This window comes from Oncorhynchus keta, chromosome 17 (assembly GCF_023373465.1).
Source record: "Oncorhynchus keta strain PuntledgeMale-10-30-2019 chromosome 17, Oket_V2, whole genome shotgun sequence".
Taxonomy (NCBI): Eukaryota; Metazoa; Chordata; class Actinopteri; order Salmoniformes; family Salmonidae; genus Oncorhynchus; species Oncorhynchus keta.
This window is the reverse complement of record NC_068437.1, coordinates 46,173,761-46,201,143: the sequence shown is the minus strand read 5'-3', so window position 1 is coordinate 46,201,143 and position 27,383 is coordinate 46,173,761. Positions and strand designations below refer to the sequence as shown.

General features: G+C 45.3%; 1 protein-coding gene across 25 annotated transcripts in view; it reads right to left on the bottom strand.

Moving 5' to 3' along the window:
* The window catches only part of LOC118395944 (cortactin-binding protein 2-like), a 121,341-nt gene that overhangs the window by 84,522 nt on the left and 9,436 nt on the right, over positions 1-27,383 (bottom strand). For all 25 annotated transcript variants that reach the window (XM_052466240.1, XM_052466251.1, XM_052466243.1 and 22 more), the window contains exon 2: positions 24,140-24,247. In XM_052466240.1, coding sequence (XP_052322200.1) covers positions 24,140-24,247 — 108 coding nt within the window. The remainder of the gene's footprint in view (positions 1-24,139; positions 24,248-27,383) is intronic.

Sequence of the window (27,383 nt, the reverse complement as noted above, 5' to 3'; positions counted from 1 at the left end):
ACACACACACTGATACAGACACGCACACTGATACACACACACACACTGATACAGACACACACACTGATACACACACACACACTGATACAGACACGCACACTGATACAGACACACACACTGATACAGACACACTGATACAGACACACACACTGATACAGACACACACACTGATACAGACACACACACTGATACAGACACGCACACTGATACAGACACGCACACTGATACACACACACACACTGATACACACACACACACACACACTGATACAGACACACACACTGATACAGACACACTGATACAGACACACACACTGATACAGACACACTGATACAGACACACACACTGATACAGACACACTGATACAGACACACACACTGATACAGACACACACACTGATACAGACACACACACACTGATACAGACACACACACTGATACAGACACACACACTGATATAGACACACACACTGATACAGACACAAACACTGATACAGACACACACACTGATACAGACACACACACTGATACAGACACACACACTGATACAGACACACACTGATACAGACACACTGATACAGACACACTGATACAGACACACACACTGATACAGACACACACACTGATACAGACACACACACTGATACAGACACACACACTGATACAGACACACTGATACAGACACACACACTGATACAGACACACACACTGATACAGACACACACACTGATACAGACACACACACTGATACAGACACACTGATACAGACACACACACTGATACAGACACACTGATACTTTCACACTGATACAGACACACCTGATACAGACACATGATACAGACACACACACTGATGACACACACACTGATACAGACCACCTGGCCATGCTGATACAGACACACACACTGATACAGACCACTGATACAGACTGATACAGACACACACACTGATACAGACACACACACTGATACAGACACACACACTGATACAGACACACTGATACAGACACACACACTGATACAGACACACACACTGATACAGACACACTGATACAGACACACACACTGATACAGACACACACACTGATACAGACACACTGATACAGGCTGAGTATTCTATAAGAGAAAGAAGCTGTCTCATAATATGACATTCACATGCATAAGCCTATAAAAACACACATGCTCATTCACCCATGTAAGAATATTTTGAAGATAAATACACAAATACAGGACGAGAGGTCAATAGAGTACTAATGATCAATGGAAATAGTGTTTTTTCTGTCATATCAATGGGTCAGAGACATGGGAGGAATTCCAGTCCGGGACTCAAAGCAACATGGCAAGTTCTCATTGGTCCAAATTGATTATACATTGAATCTGAAATAGGATACTTATTTGGCCATTGGCCCAGTTTTATTACACGGAATTCTAATAGGTCAACCACAGGCTAGGGCTGGGTTATAAAACTACATCCTGTCTCTTTGTTCTGTGGAGATAATCACAGGAGAGAATCACAGGAGAGAATCACAGGAGCGAATCACAGGAGAGAATCACAGGAGAGAATCACAGGAGAGAATCACAGGAGAGAATCACAGGAGAGAATCACTGGAGAGAATCACAGGAGAGAATCACAGGAGCATAATCACAGGAAGAATCACAGGAGAGAATCACAGGAAGAATCATTTTGAGGAGAAAATCACAGGAGAGAATCACAGGAGCGAATCACAGGAGAGAATCACAGGAAATAGAATCACTGGATAGAATCACAGGAGAGAATCACAGGAGAGAATCACAGGGAAAATCACAGGAGAAAATCTCATTGGAAAGAATCACATTGAATCTGAATCACAGGAGAGAATCACATTGGCCCAGAGAATCACAGGAGAGAATCACAGGAGAAAATCACAGGAGAAAATCACAGGAGAGAATCACAGGAGAGAATCACAGGAGAAAATCACAGGAGAGAATCACAGGAGAAAATCACAGGAGAAAATCACAGGAGAGAATCACAGGAGAGAATCACAGGAGAGAATCACAGGAGAGAATCACAGGAGAGAATCACAGGAGAGAATCACAGGAGAGAATCACAGGAGAAAATCACAGGAGAAAATCACAGGAGAGAATCACAGGAGAGAATCACAGGAGAAAATCACAGGAGAAAATCACAGGAGAGAATCACAGGAGAGAATCACAGGAGAAAATCACAGGAGAAAATCACAGGAGAGAATCCCTGAGGACAGAGAAGAAATGTCCATCTACCATCTACTTCCCAGCATGATTTATCCTCTTTGAATAAACCTATTTTCCTCCCCCTGATTTTCTTTGGGGTCTCTGTGTTATTATACATGTAGGCCAGTGGGGGCTGCTGAGGGGAGGACGGCTCATAATAATGTCTGGAAAGGAGCGAATGGAATGGCATCAAACACATGGAAACCATGTATTTGATGTAATTGATACCATTCCAATAATTCTGCTCCAGCCATTACCATTAGCCCATCCTCCTCAATTAAGGCACCACCAACCTCCTGTGATGTAGGCATACAGATGCATAAATAAATCAAACATCTATAAAAACTCATGCACACAGAAGCTGGCATATATGGTTTACATACTACTGTTTGGTGTTCCTTGGTTTTCTAATGGTCGTGGACCGGTAGCCCATCTCAACATTTTAGCACACCTAATCCTAATCTAACTATAGCCTAGTGACTATTGCCTCCCTACCTCACTCCCTCCCCGTTTCTCCCTCTCTCCTCCATTCCAAAACCAGGACTGTAGGCAATGTCCATGGTCTCCAATAGGATCTCAGACCAGTGACTTGTTTCAGGGTCTATTTTGAACTAGAATGCCATCAGACACCAACATAAGGGTTCTGCTTGAATAAACTCTATTGTTCTGATGGGATTTGCATGAGGACAAAACAAGCCTGAAACATTTGATCTGGGTGGATGGTAAAATAAATGCTCAATCATAAAAAGATATGCAAGAACATGAATGCACACGAACACACACACACACATACAATCACAGCGTAAATGCTGAAAGTTCATTTATTTCCTATGTAAGTGAATATGGGACATTGGGTTTATGCACAGTGCATTGTGTGGGTGCATCTGAACTGGACTGAAGTGAGTGTCTCTGTGTATTTGTCACCATTCTGTTACCAGGGCTAGTTGAAACAGGCTGAGGTGTTAACCTCTGGGGTATTTCCAAGACTGTGTCCCAAACAAAAGTAGCGCACTATGTAGGGAACACACACACAGACACACAAAGACACATGGACACACTCACACACACTCGGACACACGCACACACACACAGACACGCACACAGACACACAGACATACACACACACACACACACACAGATACACACACACACGAATACCGACCTATAACAGTGGGTGGCAAAGGTCATTGCTACCACTGCTAGCCAATGACTGTAGGGTACGGTGACTGTGGGAAGAGAGAATGTAGCAAGACAGTGACAGGCCCCTGAATACACTGTCCTTAATATACAGGGGAGCAGTTAGAAGAAGCAGGATGAAATACTACCTAACATACATGCCAGGGATGGAGACAGGGACAGGAAAGAGAGGGAGAGAAAGACAAAAAGAGGGTTGGTGAAGGATGGAAGAGAGAGTGAGAGGGAGAGAGGAAGGGGGAGAACGGGAGAGTGAGAGGGAGAGAGAGGGAGAGAGAGAGCGAGAGAGAGAGAGATGGGGGGACAGGGACGTTCTAGGTTGGCATTTTACTAGGGCGGGCTGTTGTGGTGACCGTATTACCGCCACACCGGCGGTCACGAGTCACGAAGCCAGTCAAATTCCACATGACTGTTCAGTCACGATAATTAGGCTTCTCCAAGCTATGCTGCTGCTGGTCATTAGTAACCTACCAAACTTGCTAACTGCCTGGTACTCACCACTCTATTCTCCTTCTAATCACTCTGACATCAATGCAAATGTATTAGAAAATCTAATCAAACACTTCATGAGAGGCCATGAGCTCATGTTGTGCTACATTTCTATAGGCTATGCAATTGCGGGAGAAAACAGAGTGAAGGCCTCTATTAAAAAGAGGAGGATCCCATCAGCTTTAGGACTACTATATTTATTTCTCAACTTTCCTAATATTACGCACATTGCTTATATTTACACCAGGAGTAGAGCCTACCTGGCTGGAATGAAAACAAACCATGAGGAAAAGTGTCCTCCATTTGCTATTTAAGCGCATAGATTACTTTTATTTCCCCGCTACCCATTTCGATACAGGTGCAGTGGTGTAAAGTCCTTAAGTAGAAAAACTTTCAAGTACTACTTAAGTATTTGTGTTGGTATCTGTACTTTACAATTTACATTTTCTGACAACTTTTACTTTTACTTCACTATATTCCTGTAGAAAATAATGTACTTTTTACTCCATACATTTCCCCTGACACCCAAAAGTAATTGTTACATGTTGAATGCTTAGCAGGACAGGAAAATGGTCCAATTCACACACTTATCAAGAGAACATCCCTGGTCCCTATTACATGATCTGTCAGATTCACTAAAACACAAACACTTTGTTTGTAAATGGTGCCGTCTGGTTTGCTTAATATAAGGAATTTGAAATTATTTATACTTTTATTTTTGACACTTAGGTACATTTGATCAATTACATTTAATTTTGATACTTGAGTACATTTAAAACCAAATATTTGTATATTTTTACTCAAGTAGTATTTTACTGGGTGACTTTAACTTTTACTTGAGTTATTTTCTATTTTCTATTAACATATCTTTACTTTTGACAATCGGGTACTTTTTCCACCACTGTACAGGTGCATGATAATGGTCTATTCTAAATCAAAACATAATAACTTCTTAAAATGCAGCACATTAATCTGCTTTACAAGGGGTGTAGAGAGCCGAACTGGCAGAGCCAAAATAAGCAGCGCCAGAGTTTCAAGTTTCACCATAAAAATGCACCTTTATAATAAAAGCATTACATGTATAATTGCATTTGAGGTCACACTAATGATGTTTCCCATTAATGGAACATTCGCAATTATAGTCTACTGCCGTGTGCGCATTGCTGCGCTTATAATGTGAATAAATAGCCTAATCGTTTATCAACATTTTAATTTAAACGTTCTGATCTGTTGTGTCGGCCACATTGGGGAAAAAGTTTTTTTGATGCTAGTGGTTGTATTAATTTGAGTTCTATCGCATCCCACAACTGTCTCAGACTATGTTTGGAATAAAATTTCTCGAACAGAATAGGTGGACTTTTGTACTATGGGGGATAGTAGATTGACATGGGCTAGTGCTTTTGCTGTTCGTTAGGTCACTCATCTTGTAGGCTGACGAAAAGTAAATGTGGACAGTTCTTCCAATATCTTCAAGATGCGCCTCGGAATTGGATAAGGACGAGCGCAGTTGCGTCCCTGATGTGTCTGTCTTCACTTGTAGCCTGTGAGAAAGACCTGATCAGGTGATGGAGAGCTGTGTGAGTGAGAGACTCTTGGGATTTAGCAGCACGCTCAGGGAGAAGGGCACAATGCAGCGCTCCAGACCGCAAAAGACATGTATTTTTTAAGGTGCGTTACGGCCATAAAGGGGTGAAAAATCCGCCGTGAAATTCGAGGCATTATAGGCTTGTCAAATTGTGACTATTGGAGTGTGTACAGCCTGCGCAAAAAAACAAAGCAAGCTCATGCCTTTCAAGTGACAATCAACATTAGTCTCATCATGCAGCCTTACAATGTATTAAACATCTAAGCATATAGCCCAACGTTTGTAGAACAACTAAAGTTACATTAATAACTTTAAATTCAGCATATAGTACTACCTATTTCTTTGTTAACCGCTCAAACAAATCGTTTGGAGAAAATATTGATATTTTATTCAGCTTTGTTCAATTGTATTCTTCATACTGTAATTATGCCATGGAATTCTAAGCAAATCTTGTCTGCAACCGCACACGGTTCATTACACGATGAAACTCACGGTCGCTAACTAACAACTACTAACTCACTGTATGTGACAGACGAGTAGAAGTTTAAGGGGAACCTGTGTGTGTGTGTGTGTGTGTGTGTGTGTGTGTGTGTGTGTGTGTGTGTGTGTGTGTGTGTGTGTGTGTGTGTGTGTGTGTGTGTGTGTGTGTGTGTGTGTGTGTGTGTGTGTGTGTGTGTGTGTGTGTGTGTGTGTGTGTGTGTGCGAACTGACTTGCCTGTGGTCTCGTAGTGAGGAGTGAAGACCAACCATAGCGTTTAACCCCAAAACCGCAGGGCCTATGTTCGACCCGTCACCACACATCCACCCCAAATACAGACTGACAGGTCTGGGTTTCATTTAACAAACACAGACCCAGACACACAGACACACACACAGCAGACCACCCCGGGTGCCTAACCCACCTACCCACTTTAGAGACCCCCTTCCAGAAACCTTCAATACACACACACACACACACCCCACCCGCCGACACAGACACACACACACACCCCTCGCCCTCTCCCTAAACCATGCAGCGTTCTCCTCTAGCCTCGCTCCCCACAGAAACTCTTACCACAGGTTCCAATAAAATGAGGCCACACTGTAACAACCCCAAAGAGCTCATCATCCTTTAAACAACTAGCTCCATTCAGATTGAATTAAAGTCCCCTGCCTGCCTGGGAATATTGCCACCAATTGAAACCCATCAAATGAGGAGGGATTGAGGAAGGCAGTAAAGGCACCAGGTGGCCATAAAGTGGATCAGTTGGATGGTTAAGTAATGTTGGGATTTATTTTCCAATAGGAAGTGGTATGGAACAGATGAGGCCCTGCAAAGGGAAGGAAAGTCCATGTTACATTAAAGTAACTTTAAAGATGCACTATGCATAAATTCATCTGCCATTTCCTGGTTGATAAAATATGAATAGTTCGCATAATATAAGTTTGTGACAAAACAAGCAATGTTTAGTGTAGAGAATCTTTGACCCATCTAAACCGCTGTGAAATATCTTTCCTGTCTGTCTGTCTGTCTGTCTGTCTGTCTGTCTGTCTGTCTGTCTGTCTGTCTGTCTGTCTGTCTGTCTGCCTGCCTGCCTGCCTGCCTGCCTGCCTGCCTGCCTGCCTGCCTGTCTGCCTGCCTGCCTGCCTGCCTGCCTGCCTGCCTGCCTGCCTGCCTGTCTGTCTGTCTGTCTGCCTGCCTGCCTCCTGCCTGCCTGCCTGCCTGCCTGCCTGCCTGCCTCCTGCCTGCCTGTCTGTCTGTCTGTCTGTCTGTCTGTCTGCCTGCCTGCCTGCCTGCCTGCCTGCCTGCCTCCTGCCTGTCTTCTGTCTGTCTGTGAACTGTCTGTGTCTGTCTGTCTGTCTGTCTGCCTGCCTGCCTGAACCTGCTCCTGTCTGTCTGCCTGCCTGCCTGTCTGTCTGCCTTTGCCTGCCTGCCTGCCTGCCTGCCTGCCTGCCTGCCTGCCTGCCTGCCTGCCTGCCTTTTGCCTGCCTGCCTGTCTGTCTGTCTGTCTGTCTCTCTCTGTTATGGTTGCAATTAGAGGCAGCTGTCTTTGTATCTGATTGGGAACCATATTTAGGCAGCCATATTCTTTGGGTATTTTGTGTCACTCCCAGTTTCCTGTCACTATCTCAGTGGTCTCTCACTGTCTCTCTGTCTTTCTCTCCCTCTGTCTCTTTCTCTCTGTCTCTCTCTTACTGTCACTCCCTCTCTCTCTGGTCATCAGGCCTCTTATCCATGACAACAGTGAATTCTTGGTGACGTAACATCAACAGCTCTCAGCTGCTCCTCTCATTCTGTCATGAGCAACAAACTCCACCCACAGTGAACTAACAGTCTGCTAGTGTGTGGTCAATTTCCTGCTACCGCTAACAAGCGTCCGTTCCGCTGTGCACACATACTATAGAGCTCAGCTCAACATACCATACTGTTCATGCATGCTTGGGCATTACAGGCAATAGCTCTGTGCATATATATGACAGTTTGTGTGACGTAATATAGTGACGTTATAAAGTGATTGTCACACCCTGACCTTAGTATTCTTTGTTTTCTTTGTTATTTTGGTTAGGCTTTTGTCTTGTCTAAGGGTTTTGTATGTTTATGGGGGTGTCCCCTATCTAGGTGTTTTTGTAAGTCTATGGTTGCCTAGATTGGTTCTCAATTAGAGGCAGCTGTCTATCGTTGTATCTGATTGGGAACCATATTTAGGCAGCCATATTCTTTGGGTATTTTGTGGGTGATGGTTCCAGTTTCCAGTGTTCCTATGTGTTAGTGGTCTCGTTACGGGACTGTTTCGTCTTCGTTGATTTTTGTCGGTTTATTGTTTTGTTCATTGTTTAAGTATCCCATTGTCATGGATTAACATCATGCTGCATTTTGGTCCTCCTCTCTTTCACCCGAAGACAGTCGTGACAGTGATGTTATAGATGGATAGAAAGTGGAAGGGAGAGGGGAGGGAGATGGATAGAAAGTGGAAGGGAGAGGGGAGGGAGATGGATAGAAAATGGAAGGGAGAGGGGAGGGAGATGGATAGAAAGTGGAAGGGAGAGGGGAGGGAGATGGATAGAAAGTGGAAGGGGGAAGAGAGGGGAGGGAGATGGATAGAAAGTGGAAGGGAGAGGGGAGGGAGATGGATAGAAAGGGAAGGGAAGGGAGAGGGATAGAAAGAGGGAGAGATGGATAGAAAGGGGAAGGAGGGATGGATAGAAAGGAAGGGAGGGGAGGGAGATGGATAGGGGGGAGGGGGAGAGATGGATAGAAAGTGGAAGGGAGAGGGGAGGGAGATGGATAGAAAGTGGGAGGGAGATGGATAGAAAGGGGGGGAGATGGATAGAAAGGGAAGGGAGAGGGAGGGAGATGGATAGAAAGTGGAAGGGAGGGAGATGGATAGAAAGTGGAAGGGGAAGGGAGAGGATAGAAAGGGAAGGGAGGGGAGGAGATGGATAGAAAGTGGAAGGGAGAGGGGAGGGAGAGGGAGATGGATAGAAAGTGGAAGGGAGAGAGGGGAGGGGGAGAGGGGAGGGAGATGGATAGAAAGTGGAAGGGAGAGGGGAGGGAGATGGATAGAAAGTGGAAGGGAGGGGAGGGAGATGGATAGAAAGTGGAAGGGAGATGGATAGAAAGTGGAGGGAGATGGATAGAAAGTGGAAGGGAGAGGGGAGGGAGATGGATAGAAAGGGAAGGAGAGGGAAGGGATGGAAGGGAGAGGGGAGGGAGATGGATAGAAAGTGGAAGGGAGAGGGAGGAGATGGATAGAAAGTGGAAGAGAGAGGGGGAGATGGATAGAAAGTGGAAGGGAGAGGGGAGGGAGATGGATAGAAAGTGGAAGGGAGAGGGGAGGGAGATGGATAGAAAGTGGAAGGGAGAGGGGAGGGAGATGGATAGAAAGTGGAAGGGAGAGGGGAGGGAGATGGATAGAAAGTGGAAGGGAGAGGGGAGGGAGATGGATAGAAAGTGGAAGGGAGAGGGGAGGGAGATGGATAGAAAGTGGAAGGGAGAGGGGGGAGATGGGTGGAGGGAGATGGATAGAAAGTGGAAGGGAGAGGGGAGGAGATGGATAGAAAGTGGATAAAAAGTGGAGGGAGGGAGGGAGATGGATAGAAAGGGAAGGGAGGAGATGGATAAAAAGGGAGGGGAGAGGGAGATGGATAGAAAGTGGAAGGGAGAGGGATAGGAGGAGAGGGGAGGGAGATGGATAGAAAAGGGAAGGGAGAGGGAGGGAGATGGATAGAAAGTGGAAGGGAAGGGAGGGGGAGGAGATGGATAGAAAGTGGAAGGGAGAGGGGAGGGAGATGGATAGAAAGTGGAAGGGAGATGGATAGAAAGTGGGGGGGAGATGGATAGAAAGTGGAAGGGAGAGGGGAGGGAGATGGATAGAAAGTGGAAGGGAGGGAGATGGATAGAAAGTGGAAGGGAGAGGGGAGGGAGATGGATAGAAAGTGGAAGGGAGAGGGGAGGGAGATGGATAGAAAGTGGAAGGGAGAGAGAGATGGATAGAAAGTGGAAGGAGAGGGGAGGGAGGGAGATGGATAGAAAGTGGAAGGGAGAGATGGATAGGAAAGGGATGGATAGAAAGTGGAAGGGAGAGGGGAGGGAGATGGATAGAAAGTGGAAGGGAGAGGGGAGGGAGATGGATAGAAAGTGGAAGGGAGAGGGGAGGGAGATGGATAGAAAGTGGAAGGGAGAGGGGAGGGAGATGGATAGAAAGTGGAAGGGAGAGGGGAGGGAGATGGATAAAAAGTGGAAGGGAGAGGGGAGGGAGATGGATAGAAAGTGGAAGGGAGAGGGGAGGGAGATGGATAGAAAGGGGAAGGGAGAGGGGAGGGAGATGGATAGACAGTGGAAGGGAGAGGGGAGGGAGATGGATAAAAAGTGGAAGGGAGGGGAGGGAGATGGATAGAAAGGGGAAGGGAGAGGGGAGGGAGATGGATAAAAAGTGGAAGGGAGAGGGGAGGGAGATGGATAGAAAGGGGAAGGGAGAGGGGAGGGAGATGGATATAAAGGGGAAGGGAGAGGGGAGGGAGATGGACAGAAAGGGGAAGGGAGAGGGGAGGGAGATGGATAGGAAGGGAGAGGGGAGGGAGATGGATAGAAATGGGAAGGGAGAGGGGAGGGAGATGGATAGGAAGGATGGAGAAAGGGAGGGAGGGGAGGGAGATGGATAGAAAGTGGAAGGGAGAGGGGAGGGAGATGGATAGAAAGGGGAAGGGAGAGGGGAGGGAGATGGATAGAAAGGGGAAGGGAGAGGGGAGGGAGATGGATAGAAAGTGGAAGGGGAGGGAGATGGATAGAAAGGTGAAGGGAGAGGGGAGGGAGATGGATAGAAACGGGAAGGGAGAGGGGAGGGAGATGGATAGAAAGGGGAAGGGAGAGGGGAGGGAGATGGATAGAAAGTGGAAGGGGAGGGAGATGGATAGAAAGGGGAAGGGAGAGGGGAGGGAGTTGGATAGAAAGTGGAAGGGAGAAGAGAGGGAGATGGACACGATCAACGACACAGACAGATAGATGAGTGACCGCCTGACCACGCCCGCCTGCCTCTCTTGGACATGCTCTCTCAACTCCATGGTCTCCAGACTAACCTGTCTCTCAGCCTGACAGGGCTTCAAATCCTCCCCTCTATCACAGTCAGAATAAATAAGCCCCCCAGGGACGTGGAGTAACAGGTGATCCCACTTCCTCTGATGTGGGGGGAGCTGGTACAATGAGTAGTCGGCTCTTCAAAAGCTTTTACGATCAGAAGAGGCGATGTCAGTCAGCACTCAGCAGGGGTGTAACACCATCCAAAAAGCTTCACAAGGGCTCTGTTGCTAGGCAGGAGGGGTCTGGTTGCTATGCGACAGCGGAGTCGTGTGGTTGGATGGTTGGGTGGTTCGATGCTGATTTGCGTGGCGGAGAGAGGAGGGTTAAAATAACTTAAGACCCGTGTAGACCTGCCTCTGTAGACACCCAGTCTGTCTATAAAGAGCGAGAGAGAGAAATTGTAGGACAAATTCCCAGCAACAGGCCATGCCTTAAATAGCATAGATCATTAGATATAACGTGACACAAGAAACCATAGTTGCTTGGGGCATCCTGTTATTCCATGCATAAAAGCTGACTACACAATGGCTTAAGGATAAGGGGACCAAAGCATCTCACTCATACAGGAGATCTCAGTTGTTGAGAGCAAGGTTACGTCATGACCATGAACCAACCAAGTCAGCAGTGGGCAGAATGAATATAGACCTAGGCTGTTGTACCCGTGTCCTGTTGGAATACTTAGCCTGTAAAGTGCTTCCTTCCTCACTGCTGTGAGATAATTACTGATCTAAGCGGATTGCATGGGTCTAATCAAGTACTCAACCATACAGTTTTCACCCATCCAGTCATTACCGATCAGTAACAGGGAGGACTCTAAAATGAATCTAAGGCAATGTGTTGTATTAACGTAGTTTTTGGACACTGGCTGACATGCCGTGCCTACGGAAGATGTCCAAAAGTGTGTGGGTTTCTTCTCTTTACTCGTCTTATTCAACTGTTACCGTGCACCTGCAACAAAGACAGTTCAGATGTGCGAGGGCCTTTTGAACATCTTAACAAAATGTATCCAGTCTTCGATCACGTGGTTGAACAGTTCCTACTCTACTTTTGGACAAAACTCTGGTTGTTGACAGCTGATCACAGACAGACTGAGCCTCGGCCACCATAAGAATGGGAGGGCTGTGCTGCTGCTGTACTTATCATGTGACTGGTCTCGTTTGGATAATCTGTTTACGGACCCTTCTATTCTCCGAGGTGAAACCTGATAGCCCGGCTCAGCCAGCTTTATCCACACGCTAATTAATCCACACCACCAAAGCCTATTAATAACGCCCAAGTGCCACAAACAAACTCAGATACCACTGTAATCTGTCTGGACAACATTTCAGAGGGGACATTAGAGAGAGTGGGTGTAGGTTTGGGTCGTCTGGTGTTTTGTAGCGTAGTGGCTTTGAAAGAGAACAGGAGTATTATCTATGTGTATGATATTGACGGTGCTATTGCCCGCAGCCAGCTGGTGTTCCTTCTGCCGATATGAGGGGTTTTGTTATCCTAATCCTGCCTGGCCCACCATCCATCCTGCTTGAACAGAGCATGTGGGCTTCTCTCTCTCTCTCTCTCTCTCTCTCTCCCATATCCTCTCTCTCTCTCTTATCCTCTCTCTCTCTCTCCTCTCTCTCTCTCTCTCTCTCTCTCTCTCTCTCTCTCTCTCTCTCTCTCTCTCTCTCTCTCTCTCTCTCTCTCTCTCTCTCTCTCTCTCTCTCTCTCTCTCTATTCAATTTAAGGGCTTTATTGGCATGGGAAACATATGCTAAAAAAGTCGATAAAAAACTAAAGTGAAATAAACAATACAAATGTACAGTAAACATGACACTCACAAAAGTTCCAAATGAATAAAGACATTTAAAATGTCAAATTATGTGCAAATAGTTAAAGTACAAACTAAAAAATAAATGTACAATGCTGTTTGTTCTTCACTGGTTGCCCTTTTCTTGTGGCAACAGGTCACAAATCTTACTGCTGTGATCAGGGAAAGGGGATACCTAGTCAGTTGTATAGGGAAAGGGGGATACCTAGTCAGTTGTATAGGGAAAGGGGGATACCTAGTCAGTTGTTTAGGGAAAGGGGGATACCTAGTCAGTTGTTTAGGGAAAGGGGGATACCTAGTCAGTTGTTTAGGGAAAGGGGGATACCTAGTCAGTTGTATAGGGAAAGGGGATACCTAGTCAGTTGTATAGGGAAAGGGGATACCTAGTCAGTTGTATAGGAAAGGGGATACCTAGTCAGTTGTATAGGGAAAGGGGGATACCTAGTCAGTTGTATTGGGAACCTAGTCAGTTGGAGGAAAGGGATACCTAGTCAGTTGTGTAGGGAAAGGGGGATACCTAGTCAGTTGTATAGGGAAAGGGGATACCTAGTCAGTTGTTTAGGAAAGGGGATACCTAGTCAGTTGTGTACCTAGTCAGTTGTATAGGGAAAGGGGATACCTAGTCAGTTGTATAGGGAAAGGGGAGGAGATACCTAGTCAGTTGTGTAGGGAAAGGGGATACCTAGTCAGTTGTATTGGGAAAGGGGAGAGATACCTAGTCAGTTGTATTGGTTGTAAAAGGGGAGGAGATACCTAGTCAGTTGTGTAGGGAAAGGGGGATACCTAGTCAGTTGTATAGGGAAAGGGGAGGAGATACCTAGTCAGTTGTGTAGGGAAAGGGGATACCTAGTCAGTTGTATTGGGAAAGGGGAGAGGATACCTAGTCAGTTGTGTAGGGAAAGGGGATACCTAGTCAGTTGTATTGGGAAAGGGGAAGGGGATACCTAGTCAGTTGTATAGGGAAAAGGGGATACCTAGTCGGTTGTCAGTTGTAGGGAAAGGGGGATACCTAGTCAGTTGTATAGGGAAAGGGGGATACCTAGTCAGTTGTATAGGGAAAGGGGATACCTAGTCAGTTGTATAGGGAAAGGGGAGGAGATACCTAGTCAGTTGTGTAGGGAAAGGGGGATACCTAGTCAGTTGTTTAGGGAAAGGGGGATACCTAGTCAGTTGTTTAGGGAAAGGGGATACCTAGTCAGTTGTGTAGGGAAAGGGGATACCTAGTCAGTTGTGTAGGGAAAGGGGATACCTAGTCAGTTGTGTAGGGAAAGGGGATACCTAGTCAGTTGTTTAGGGAAAGGGGATACCTAGTCAGTTGTTTTACCTAGTCAGGTTTAGGGAAAGGGGATACCTAGTCAGTTGTTTAGGGAAAGGGGGATACCTAGTCAGTTGTTTAGGGAAAGGGGATACCTAGTCAGTTGTTTAGGGAAAGGGGATACCTAGTCAGTTGTTTAGGGAAAGGGGATACCTAGTCAGTTGTTTACCTAGGTTGTTTAAAAGGGGATACCTAGTCAGTTGTTTAGGGAAAGGGGATACCTAGTCAGTTGTATAGGGAAAGGGGGATACCTAGTCAGTTGTATAGGGAAAGGGGGATACCTAGTCAGTTGTATAGGGAAAGGGGGAGGAGATACCTAGTCAGTTGTGTAGGGAAAGGGGGATACCTAGTCAGTTGTATTGGGAAAGGGGGAGAGGATACCTAGTCAGTTGTATAGGGAAAGGGGGATACCTAGTCAGTTGTATAGGGAAAGGGGGAGGAGATACCTAGTCAGTTGTGTAGGGAAAGGGGGATACCTAGTCAGTTGTATTGGGAAAGGGGGAGGAGATACCTAGTCAGTTGTGTAGGGAAAGGGGGATACCTAGTCAGTTGTATAGGGAAAGGGGGAGGAGATACCTAGTCAGTTGTGTAGGGAAAGGGGGATACCTAGTCAGTTGTATAGGGAAAGGGGGAGGAGATACCTAGTCAGTTGTGTAGGGAAAGGGGGATACCTAGTCAGTTGTATTGGGAAAGGGGGAGAGGATACCTAGTCAGTTGTATTGGGAAAGGGGGAGGAGATACCTAGTCAGTTGTGTAGGGAAAGGGGGATACCTAGTCAGTTGTATAGGGAAAGGGGGAGGAGATACCTAGTCAGTTGTGTAGGGAAAGGGGGATACCTAGTCAGTTGTATTGGGAAAGGGGGAGAGGATACCTAGTCAGTTGTATAGGGAAAGGGGGATACCTAGTCAGTTGTATTGGGAAAGGGGGAGGGGATACCTAGTCAGTTGTATAGGGAAAAGGGGGATACCTAGTCAGTTGTTGTGTAGGTATAGGGAAAGGGGATACCTAGTCGGTTGTGTAGGGGAAAGGGGATACCTAGTCAGTTGTATAGGGAAAGGGGATACCTAGTCGGTTGTGTAGGAAAGGGGATACCTAGTCGGTTGTGTAGGGAAGGGGGATACCTAGTCAGTTGTATAGGGAAAGGGGAACCTAGGGGGGATACCTAGTCAGTTGTATAGGAAAGGGGGATACCTAGTCGGTTGTGTAGGGAAGGGAAGGGGGATACCTAGTCGGTTGTGTAAAGGGATACCTAGGTTGTATAGGGAAAGGGGATACCTAGTCAGTTGTATAGGGAAAGGGGATACCTAGTCAGTTGTATAGGGAAAGGGGATACCTAGTCAGTTGTTTAGGGAAAGGGGATACCTAGTCAGTTGTATAGGGAAAGGGGATACCTAGTCAGTTGTTTAGGGAAAGGGGATACCTAGTCAGTTGTATAGGGAAAGGGGGATACCTAGTCAGTTGTATAGGAAAGGGGATACCTAGTCAGTTGTATAGGGAAAGGGGGATACCTAGTCAGTTGTTTAGGAAAGGGGATACCTAGTCAGTTGTATAGGGGGGATACCTAGTCAGTTGTATAGAAAGGGGATACCTAGTCAGTTGTATAGGGAAACGGGGATACCTCGTCAGTTGAATATGGAAAGGGGGATACCTAGTCAGTTGAATATGGAAAGGGGATACCTAGTCAGTTGTATAGGGAAAGGGGAGTTGTTTAGATACCTAGTCAGTTGTGTAGGAAAGGGGGATACCTAGTCAGTTGTATATGGAAAGGGGAGGGATACCTAGTCAGTTGTATAGGGAAAGGGGATACCTAGTCAGTTGTATAGGGAAAGGGGATACCTAGTAGTCAGTTGTATTGGGAAAGGGGATACCTAGTCAGTTGGGATACCTAGTCAGTTGTATAGGGAAAAGGGGATACCTAGTCGGTTGTGTAGGGAAAGGGGGATACCTAGTCAGTTGTATAGGGAAAGGGGGATACCTAGTCGGTTGTGTAGGGAAAGGGGGATACCTAGTCGGTTGTGTAGGGAAAGGGGGATACCTAGTCAGTTGTATAGGGAAAGGGGGGTACCTAGTCGGTTGTGTAGGGAAAGGGGGATACCTAGTCAGTTGTATAGGGAAAGGGGGATACCTAGTCGGTTGTGTAGGGAAAGGGGGATACCTAGTCGGTTGTGTAGGGAAAGGGGGATACCTAGTCAGTTGTTTAGGGAAAGGGGGATACCTAGTCAGTTGTATAGGGAAAGGGGGATACCTAGTCAGTTGTTTAGGGAAAGGGGGATACCTAGTCAGTTGTATAGGGAAAGGGGGATACCTAGTCAGTTGTATAGGGAAAGGGGGATACCTAGTCAGTTGTATAGGGAAAGGGGGATACCTAGTCAGTTGTTTAGGGAAAGGGGGAATACCTAGTCAGTTGTATAGGGAAAGGGGGGATACCTAGTCAGTTGTATAGGGAAAGGGGGATACCTAGTCAGTTGTATAGGGAAACGGGGATACCTCGTCAGTTGAATATGGAAAGGGGGATACCTAGTCAGTTGAATATGGAAAGGGGGATACCTAGTCAGTTGTATAGGGAAAGGGGGATACCTAGTCAGTTGTATAGGGAAAGGGGGATACCTAGTCAGTTGTATAGGGAAAGGGGGATACCTAGTCAGTTGAATATGGAAAGGGGGATACCTAGTCAGTTGTATAGGGAAAGGGGATACCTAGTCAGTTGAATATGGAAAGGGGGATACCTAGTCAGTTGTATAGGGAAAGGGGGATACCTAGTCAGTTGAATATGGAAAGGGGGATACCTAGTCAGTTGAATATGGAAAGGGGGATACCTAGTCAGTTGAATATGGAAAGGGGGATACCAAGTCAGTTGAATATGGAAAGGGGGATACCTAGTCAGTTGCACAACTGAATGCATTCAACAAAATGTGTCTTCCGCATTTAACCCAACCCCTCTGAATCAGAGAAATGCGTTGCCTTAATCAACGTCATCGGCACAGTTGTTGTTAGGGGTTAACCTCCTTGCTCAAGAGAACAACAGCCAATTTTTCCACCTTGCCGGCTCAGCGAGTCAAACCAGCGACCTTTCGGTTACTGGCCCATCGCTGTTAACCGCTAAGCTACCTTATCTCAGGGAGAACAGCAGTGTCTTTGTGTTACAGTCAAAACGGCAGTAAAGAGGGCTTTATTTTTTAGCAAGATGCCAGAGAGAAAGAGAGGAATAAGAGCAGAGAGAGTGTATGAATGAAAGGGATAGGGAGAGAGAGATAGTGAGAGATAGTGAGAGAGAGCGAGAGGGCGCGAGAGAGAATGAAAGGGATAGGGAGTGTGAGAGATAGTGTGTGAGAGAGAGAGAGAGAGAGAGAGAGAGAGAGAGAGAGAGAGAGAGCAGCATGTCAGAAATCAGCTCAATGTAATTGAAGAATCCACAGACTCTAACCACCACTGGGAAAATTGGAAAACACTAAACAAACAACAACACAAAGAATTATCTATCCAAAATGGAGATGTATGGGTAAACCACTTCTCCAATCAAAACGGCAGTAAAGAGGGCTTTATTTTTTAGCAAGATGCCAGGGAGAAAGAGAGGAGTAAGAGCTTTGTTGATTTCAAAAAAGCCTTAGACTCAATTTGGCATGAGGGTCTGCTATACAAATTGATGGAAAGTGGTGTTGGGGGTAAAACATACGACATTATAAAATCCATGTACACAAACAACAAGTGTGCGTTAAAATTGGCAAAAAACACACACATTTCTTCACACAGGGTCGTGGGGTGAGACAGGGATGCAGCTTAAGCCCCACCCTCTTCAACATATATATCAACGAATTGGCGTGGGCACTAGAAAATTCTGCAGCACCCGGCCTCACCCTACTAGAATCCGAAGTCAAATGTCTACTGTTTGCTGATGATCTGGTGCTTCTGTCACCAACCAAGGAGGGCCTACAGCAGCACCTAGATCTTCTGCACAGATTCTATCAGACCTGGGCCCTGACAGTAAATCTCAGTAAGACCAAAATAATGGTGTTCCAAAAAAGGTCCAGTTGCCAGGACCACAAATACAAATTCCATCTAGACACTGTTGCCCTAGAACACACAACAAAACGATACATACCTTGGCTTAAACATCAGCACCACAGGTAACTTCCACAAAGCTGTGAACGATCTGAGAGACAAGGTAAGAAGGGCATTCTATGCCATCAAAAGGAACATACATTTCAACATACCAATTAGGATCTGGCTAAAAATACTTGAATCAGTCATTGCCCTTTATGGTTGGGAGGTCTGGGGTCCGCTCACCAACCAAGACTTTACAAAATGGGACAAACACCAAATTGAGACTCTGCATGCAGAATTCTGCAAAAATATTATCAGTGTACAACGTAGAACACCAAATAATGCATTCAGAGCAGAATTAGGCCGATACCCACTAATTATCAAAATCCAGAAAAGAGCCGTTAAATTCTACAACCACCTAAAAGGAAGCGATTCCCAAACCTTCCATAACAAAGCCATCACCCACAGAGAGATGAACCTGGAGAAGAGTCCCCTAAGCAAGCTGGTCCTGGGGCTCTGTTCACAAACACAAACACACCCCACAGAGCCCCAGGACAGCAGCACAATTAGACCCAACCAAATCATGAGAAAACAAAAAGATAATTACTTGACACATTGGAAAGAATTAACAAAAAAAACTAACTAGAATGCTAGCAAACTAGAATGCTATTTGGCCCTAAACAGAGAGTACACAGTGGCAGAATACCTGACCACTGTGACTGACCCAAACTTAAGGAAAGCTCTATGTACAGACTTAGTGAGCATAGCCTTGCTATGAGAAAGGCCGCCGTAGGCAGACCTGGCTCTCAAGAGAAGACAGGCTATGTGCTCACTGCCCACAAAAGGAGGTGGAAACTGAGCTGCACTTCCTAACCTCCTGCCCAATGTATGACCATATTAGAGAGACATATTTCACTCAGATTACACAGATCCACAATGAATTCGAAAACAAATCCAATTTTGATAAACTCCCATATCTACTGGGTGAAATTCCACATTGTGCCATCACAGCAGCAAGATATGTGACCTGTTGCCACAAGAAAAGGGCAACCAGTGAAGAACAAACACCATTGTAAATACAACCCATATTTATGCTTATTTATTTTCCCTTGTGTACTTTAACAATGTGTACATTGTTACAACACTGTATATATATATAATATTACTTTTGTAATGTCTTTATTGTTTGAAACTTCTGTACGTGTAATGTTTACTGTTAAATTTGATTGTTTTTTTTCACTTTTGTATATTATCTACCTCACTTGCTTTGGCAATGTTAACATATGTTTCCCATGCCAATAAAGCCCCTTGAATTGAATTGAGAGGGAGAGAGAGAGAGAGAGAGAGAGAGAGAGAGAGAGAGAGAGAGAGAGAGAGAGAGAGAGAGAGAGAAGAGAGAGAGAGAGAGAGAGAGAGAGAGAGAGAGAGAGAGAGAGAGAGAGAGAGAGAGAGAGAGAGAGAGAGAGAGAGAGAGAGAGAGAGAGAGAGAGAGAGAGAGAGAATGAATGAATGAAAGGGATAGGAAGAGAAACAGAGGGAATGAGAGATTGGTGTAGTATAATGTAGATCCAAACTAAGCACAGCTACACAGCCTCTAAGGCAGGGCTTCCCAACTGGCGGCCCGTGGGCGGAAACTTGGCCCCCCAAGTTTTCTGACCAAATCAACATGTAATTGTTGGTTATAAAAGACTGTCAAAACACCAGGAAATCTGTTCCCAAGTATTCACCAGCATTATAGAGAGATGTGTGATTGTACACAAATAATACAAGTGTATAATAATTGATTGGATTTATTTAGCACTTTTCTACCAACTGACTCACTCAAAGCACTTTAGAGAGAAACTCAGCTGATCCACCACCAATGAGCTGCACCCAACTCAGTGATGCACAGAGACCATTTCTGTGCCAGAACACTCACCACACATCAGCTATCAGGTGGAGAGGTGCGGAGTGATATATGCCCATTAGGAATGAGGGGGGATGATTAGATGGCCATGATGGAATGTGGCCAAATTGTGAATTTAGCCAGCACCCCCGGGGTGAACACCCCTACTCCTACAATAAGCGCCATGGGATTTTGAATGACCACAGAGACAGGACACCCCGAAAGACGACACCCTACGCAGGACAATATTCCCAAATGTAATCAAGGTTTGAAATTATGATGTTTTAGTCAAATATTATATCTGTTTAGGCTTCTTGTGGTCAATTGGCAGTTGGCAAAAAAAATATTTTTCCATTATGTTCTGGCCCCCCGACCATCTGCTCAATAAAAAATTGACCCACAGCTGAATCTAGTTGATGATCCCTGCTCTAAGGCCAAGCAAGGAGAAGCAAGGAGCAATGAGAAGAAGAACAGAAAACACTGTTCAATGCCAGTCAGATCGATAAGGACAAAACGGACTACATCAAAGAAAAACGTCAATATCTACAAGCACATTTTTAGAGAATAGAGAACAATGAGCAGATTTCAGTGTAATGTTCCAGAAGCTAAGAGAAAACAGAGAGATTGATCCTGTCTACAGCCCTGGTCTCAGAACTATTCAACTATCCCACATTAAGAAACCTATTAAAAAGTTTAAGAGCACAAGACAGCTGAAAGTGGAACACTAGGCAAAACACGCCGATGCTGATTCTGACCTAAATACAGCAGAGAGAGAGAGAGAGAGAGAGAGAGAAAGAAAGAAAGAGAGAAAGAGGGTGAGAGAGAGGGAGAGGGAAAGAGAGGGGATATAGATTGAGAGAGATGGGGAGAGAAATAGAGAGAGAGAGGGAGAGAGAGTGGGAGAGAGGGGAGAGAGAGAGGAAAAGACAGCGAGTTGGGGTGAGAGAGCGAGAGAGAGAGCGAGAGAGAGAGCGAGAGAGAGCGCGCGAGAGAGAGAGAGAGAGAGAGAGAGAGAGAGAGAGAGAGAGAGAGAGAGAGAGAGAGAGAGAGAGAGAGAGAGAGAGAGAGAGAGAGAGAGAGAGAAAGAAAGAAAGAAGTCGCTCTGGATAAGAGCGTCTGCTAAATGACTTAAATGTTAAATGTTAAAGAAAGAAAGAAAGAAAGAAAGAAAGAAAGAAAGAAAGAAAGAAAGAAAAAGAAAGAAAGAGGGTGAGAGAGAGGGTGAGAGAGGGGAGAGAGAGAGGAAAAGACAGCGAGAGGAGGAGAGAGAGGGGGGGAGGAGGAAAGAGAGAGTGAGAGAGAGCGGGAGAGAGCGAGAGAGATCGAGAGAGAGCGAGCGAGAGTGTGAGAGAGAGAGGGAGAGAGGAGAGACTGAGCAAGAGAGCGAGCGAGAGAGAGAGAGAGAGAGAGAGAGAGAGAGAGAGAGAGAGAGAGAGAGAGAGCAAGAGCCAGAGAGAGAGCCAGAGAGAGAGAGAGAGAGAGAGAGAGAAAGAGAGAGAGAGGGTGAGAGAGGGGAGAGAGAGAGGAAAAGACAGCGAGAGCAGGAAAGAGAGAGGGGGGGAGGAGGAAAGAGAGAGTGAGCGAGAGCGGGAGAGAGCGAGAGAGATCGAGAGAGAGAGCGAGAGTGTGAGAGAGAGAGGGAGAGAGGAGAGACGGAGCGAGCGAGCGAGAGAGAGAGAGAGAGAGAGAGAGAGAGAGAGAGAGAGAGAGAGAGAGAGAGAGAGAGAGAGAGAAAGAGAGAGCAAGAGCCAGAGAGAGAGCCAGAGCGAGAGCGAGAGAGAGAGAGAGAGAGAGAGAGAGAGAGAGAGAGAGAGAGAGAGAGAGAGAGAGAGACAGTCTTGAAAGGTTGTTTCAGAAATAACTTGCTACTTAGCCCCGAGGACAGCTAGTAACCTCAATGCAAACTGGCTTCACTTTAACCACATCATCGATCGCAACTGTTCACATAACCTCATCCCTCATCCGTTACTCTGGACCCTGATCTCTCTTTTGAAGAACATATCAAGACCATTTCAAGGACAGCTTTTTTCCATCTATGTAACATTGCAAAAATCAGAAACTTTCTGTCCAAAAATGATGCAGAAAAATTAATCCATGCTTTTGTCACTTCTAGGTTAGACTACTGCAATGCTCTACTTTCCGGCTACCTGGATAAAGCACTAAATAAACTTCAGTTAGTGCTAAATACAGCTGCTAGACTCCTGACGAGAACCAAAAAATTTGATCATATTACTCCAGTGCTAGCTTCCCTACACTGGCTTCCTGTCAAAGCAAGGGCCGATTTCAAGGTTTTACTGCTAACCTACAAAGCATTAAATGGGCTTGCTCCTACCTATCTCTCTGATTTGGTCCTGCTGTACATACCTACACGTACGCTACGGTCACAAGACGCAGGCCTCCTAATTGTCCCTAGAATTTCTAAGCAAACATCTGGAGGCAGGGCTTTCTCCTATAGAGCTCCATTTTTATGGAACGGTCTGCCTACCCATGTCAGAGACACATACTCGGTCTCAACCTTTAAGTCTTTACTGAAGACTCATCTCTTCAGTGGGTCATATGATTGAGTGTAGTCTGGCCCAGGAGTGGGAAGGTGAACGGAAAGGCTCTGGAGCAACGAACCGCCCTTGCTGTTTCTGCCTGGCCGGTTCCCCTCTTTCCACTGGGATTCTCTGCCTATTACAGGGGCTGAGTCACTGGCTTACTGGGGCTCTCTCATACCGTTCCTGGGAGGGGTGCGTCTCCTGAGTGGGTTGAGTCACTGATGTGATCATCCTGTCTGGGTTGGCGCCCTAGGACCATGCCTCAGGACTACCTGACATGATGACTCCTTGCTGTCCCCAGTCCACCTGGCCGTGCTGCTGCTCCAGTTTCAACTGTTCTGCCTTATTATTATTGGACCATGCTGGTCATTTATGAACATTTGAACATCTTGGCCATGTTCTGTTATAATCTCCACCGGGCACAGCCAGAAGAGGACTGGTCACCCCACATTGCCTGGTTCCTCTCTAGGTTTCTTCCTAGGTTTTGGCCTTTCTAGGGAGTTTTTCCTAGCCACCATGCTTCTACACCTGCATCGCTTGCTGTTTGGGGTTTTAGGCTGGGTTTCTGTACAGCACTTTGATATATCAGCTGATGTACGAAGGGCTATATAAATACATTTGATTTGATTTGATCCATCCACATACAGTAGCCTTGTCACCCATAATGTAAAACCTCATCTGTTCACATAACCTCATTCCTCCACATACAGTAACATTGTCTTCCATAATGTAAAACCTCATCTGTTCACATAACCTTGTCCACATTATCTACATGCCATGATCTGAAATCTCATCCACGTTGAGAAAGTAGTGAGTAGCACACCTGCAGGTCTGCTTACTTCAACACTCATTACATGTTTACTACAGTGGGATGAAACAGCTCACTGAGCCACAAGCCCTGTCTGAGTAATGCCACACGGCCACAATACCATTTCTACTATAAACATGACAGAACTGTGTTAGAGCCACGTAGTTCAAAACACAGAAAACAGAGGCCAAGACAAGAATATGTGTACACAACTATCATCCATATCTCACACAAGTAAACACTGTAGTAGATGCTGAATACAAGTGTGTGTGTGTGTGTGTGTGTGTGTGTGTGTGTGTGTGTGTGTGTGTGTGTGTGTGTGTGTGTGTGTGTGTGTGTGTGTGTGTGTGTGTGTGTGTGTGTGTGTGTGTGTGTGTGTGTGTGTGTGTGTGTGTGTGTGTGTGTGTGTGTGTGTGTGTGTGTGTGTGTGTGTGTGTGTGTGTGTGTGTGTGTGTGTGTGTGTGTGTGTGTGTGTGTGTGTGTGTGTGTGTGTGTGTGTGTGTGTGTGTGTGTGTGTGTGTGTGTGTGTGTGTGTGTGTGTGTGTGTGTGTGTGTGTGTGTGTGTGTGTGTGTGTGTGTGTGTGTGTGTGTGTGTGTGTGTGTGTGTGTGTGTGTGTGTGTGTGTGTGAGTGAGTGAGTGTGTGAGAGAGTGAGAGAGTGAGTGGTGAGTGGTGAGAGATCCAGACTCACCCTCAGGGCTTCTATGACCAGGTCCCGGGCCTCCAGCTCCCCCTCCATGATGCTGAGCAGGGTCAGGAGCTCCGGCTTGCTCAGATTATCCATGTTAAACTCACATTTCTACAACACACACACACACAAATAAATACATCTTACTTATCACATATTAACAGTGAGAGATGTATTAAAAAGTTTATTTTTAAATGTAACTGGGACACACATTTTTATACAATATTATACTCTCTTCTTAGAAAACACTCATAAATATGCATGTTTGTAATCAAATCCAAGGGAAATGACAGATGTTTTGGCAAAGAGGGACATGAAACTTCAGAGCACCAACTTACTGAAAACTGCATCAACAGCAACAAAACAGTAGAGTTAGAAATGTGCATGATGACTAACAACACTCCTCAGATGGGTCTCATTAAGGTTTGTTATAATGAAGCTGAATGTCTGGCTGTACATTGAGGCCATTAAGGTCAAAATACATTTAGCCACATCATTAAAAGCTGATTTGGCCATTTGGACTCACAGGGACAACGGACAGATGGATTGGGATGGAGGATAAGAGGTAATTGTGAGTGACCAGACCACTTTCTGCTTTTGCATCATCAATCAATTAAAAGCTTTTCCAACCTCTCTGAGAAATGGCTGGCTATACATTCCTGGGTTTACCGGTAGAGTTTTTGGCGAGGAGAGAGAACATTGGAACGGTGGCTGCTTCTGGTTCGTCTACATTCCATGATAGAGACGACACTATCAAATTGACTGACAGATGACAGACTGACGACTCGTTGTTCTGATTGAATAAGACTAACTTGTCTGTCATCCTCCTTCCACAATTTAAGATGATATTGGGAGCTTAACTAAATTCATATAGGTGTACAATGAAAATGATGCAACCTCACAGGCTGAGAGGTGCACTGAGATAAGATTGGAGGTGATAAAGTTACTTGGCAAGAACATCTGCAGAGAAACCCTCTCTTATAGCACTAGATACAGGGGTGGGCAACTCCAGTCCTCTGATTGGTGTCACAGTTTTGCCCCAGCTAACACACCTGACTCCAATAATCACCTAATCATGCTCTTCAGTTTAGAATGACATTTGATTAATCAGCTGTGTTTGTTAGGGGATGGAGATAGAAGAACATCCAATTCCATTTTTCATTCTAATTTCTTTCAGCTGAGCTTTTGTTTTTGCACAGCTATTTGTTCAATAAACCAATAAACGAAAATAAAAATCTGGAGAGGGAGGGAGAGACGAGCTCCTAGCCTCTAGTCACAAGCGCTCTATTTTATCTCTGCTAAGGCAGATGCGTTTGTACCTGTTCAATTTGGTGACATTCAATCACCCTGCCACAGATACGTGATTGTCTATCATAATTCTGAATCCCTGCCAATGTTTCTCCATGTTCATCATCGATCCAGCAGCCTCCTTCATAAAGATCCATTAAATCACAGACAGAATATATAACCTATGAAACCAGCCTGGTCTTTCAGCAGGCTGCTGGAGTTCAAAGTGTTCCTAAATACTAGGCGTCCCAATACTGTGTCTGGATAACAAGACATCGTAAGACTCTTATGGCTTGAGATTAGAGGTCGACCGATTAATCTGAATGGCCGATTAATTAGGGCCGATTTTCAGTTTTCATAACAATCGGTAATCGGTATTTTTGGACACCGATTTGCCAATTTTTAAATATATATATTTTAAATGTTATATTGCTTTTTGTTTTTTTTACACCTTTATTTAAGTAGGAAAATCAGTTAAGAACACATTCTTATTTTCAATGACGGCCTAAGAACAGTGGGTTAACTGCCTTGTTCAGGGGCAGATCGACAGATTTTTACCTTGTCAGCTCGGGGATTCATTTTTGCAACCTGGTTACTAGTCCAACGCTCTAACCACCTGCCTTACATTGCACTCCACGAGGAGCCTGCCTGGCAGACTGACTACCTGTTATTATTATTCGACCATGCTGGTCATTTATGAATATTTGAACATCTTGGCCATGTTCTGTTATAATCTCCACCCAGCACAGCCAGAAGAGGACTGGCCACCCCACATAGCCTGGTTCCTCTCTAGGTTTCTTCCTAGGTTTTGGCCTTTCTAGGGAGTTTTTCCTAGCGACCGTGCTTCTACACCTGCATTGCTTGCTGTTTGGGGTTTTAGGCTGGGTTTCTGTACAGCACTTTGAGATATCAGCTGATGTACGAAGGGCTATATAAATACATTTGATTTGATTAGATTTTACGCGAGGGCAGCAAGAAGCCAAGGTAAGTTGCTAGCTAGCATTAAACTTATCTTATAAAAAACAATCAATCTTAACATAATCACTAGTTAACTACACATGGTTGATGATATTACTAGTTTACCTAGAGTGTCCTGCGTTTCATATAATCGATGCGGTGTCTATTAATTTCTCATTGAATCACAGCCTACTTCGCCAAACGGGTGATGATTTGCGAAAAACGGGTGAGCGCATTTGCGAAAAAAGCACTGTCGTTGCACCAATGTACCTAACCATAAACATCAATGCCTTTCTTTAAAATCAATACACGAGTATATATTTTTAAACTTGCATATTTAGTTAATATTGCCTGCTAACATGAATTTCTTATAATTAGGGAAATTGTGTCACTCCTCTTGCGATCCGTGCAAGTGTGAAGTCCATTTATTCCTAACAAAGGCCGTAATGAATTTGCCAGAATTGTACATAATTATGACATAACATTGAAGGTGGTACAATGTAATAGCAATATTTAGTCTTAGGGATGCCATCCGTTAGATAAAATACGGAACGGTTCAGTATTTCACTGAAAGAATAAACGTTTTGTTTTCGAATTGATAGTTTCCGGAATCGACCATTTTAATGGCCAAAGGCTCATATTTCTTTGTGTTATGTTATAATTAAGTCTATGATTTGACAGAGCAGTCTGACTGAGCGATGGTAGGCACCAGCAGGCTCGTAAGCATTCATTCAAACAGCACGTTTGTGCGTTTTGCCAGCAGCTCTTCCCTGTGCTTCAAGCATTGCGCTGTTTATGACTTCAAGCCTATCAACTCCCGAGATGAGGCTGGTGTAACCGATGTGAAATGGCTAGCTAGTTAGCGGGGTGCACACTAATAGCGTTTCAATCGGTGACGTCACTCGCTCTGAGATGGGTAACGCTGCTTCGAGGGTGGCTGTTGTCGATGTGTTCCTGGTTCGAGCCCAGGTAGGAGCGAGGGGAGGAAGCTATACTGTTACAA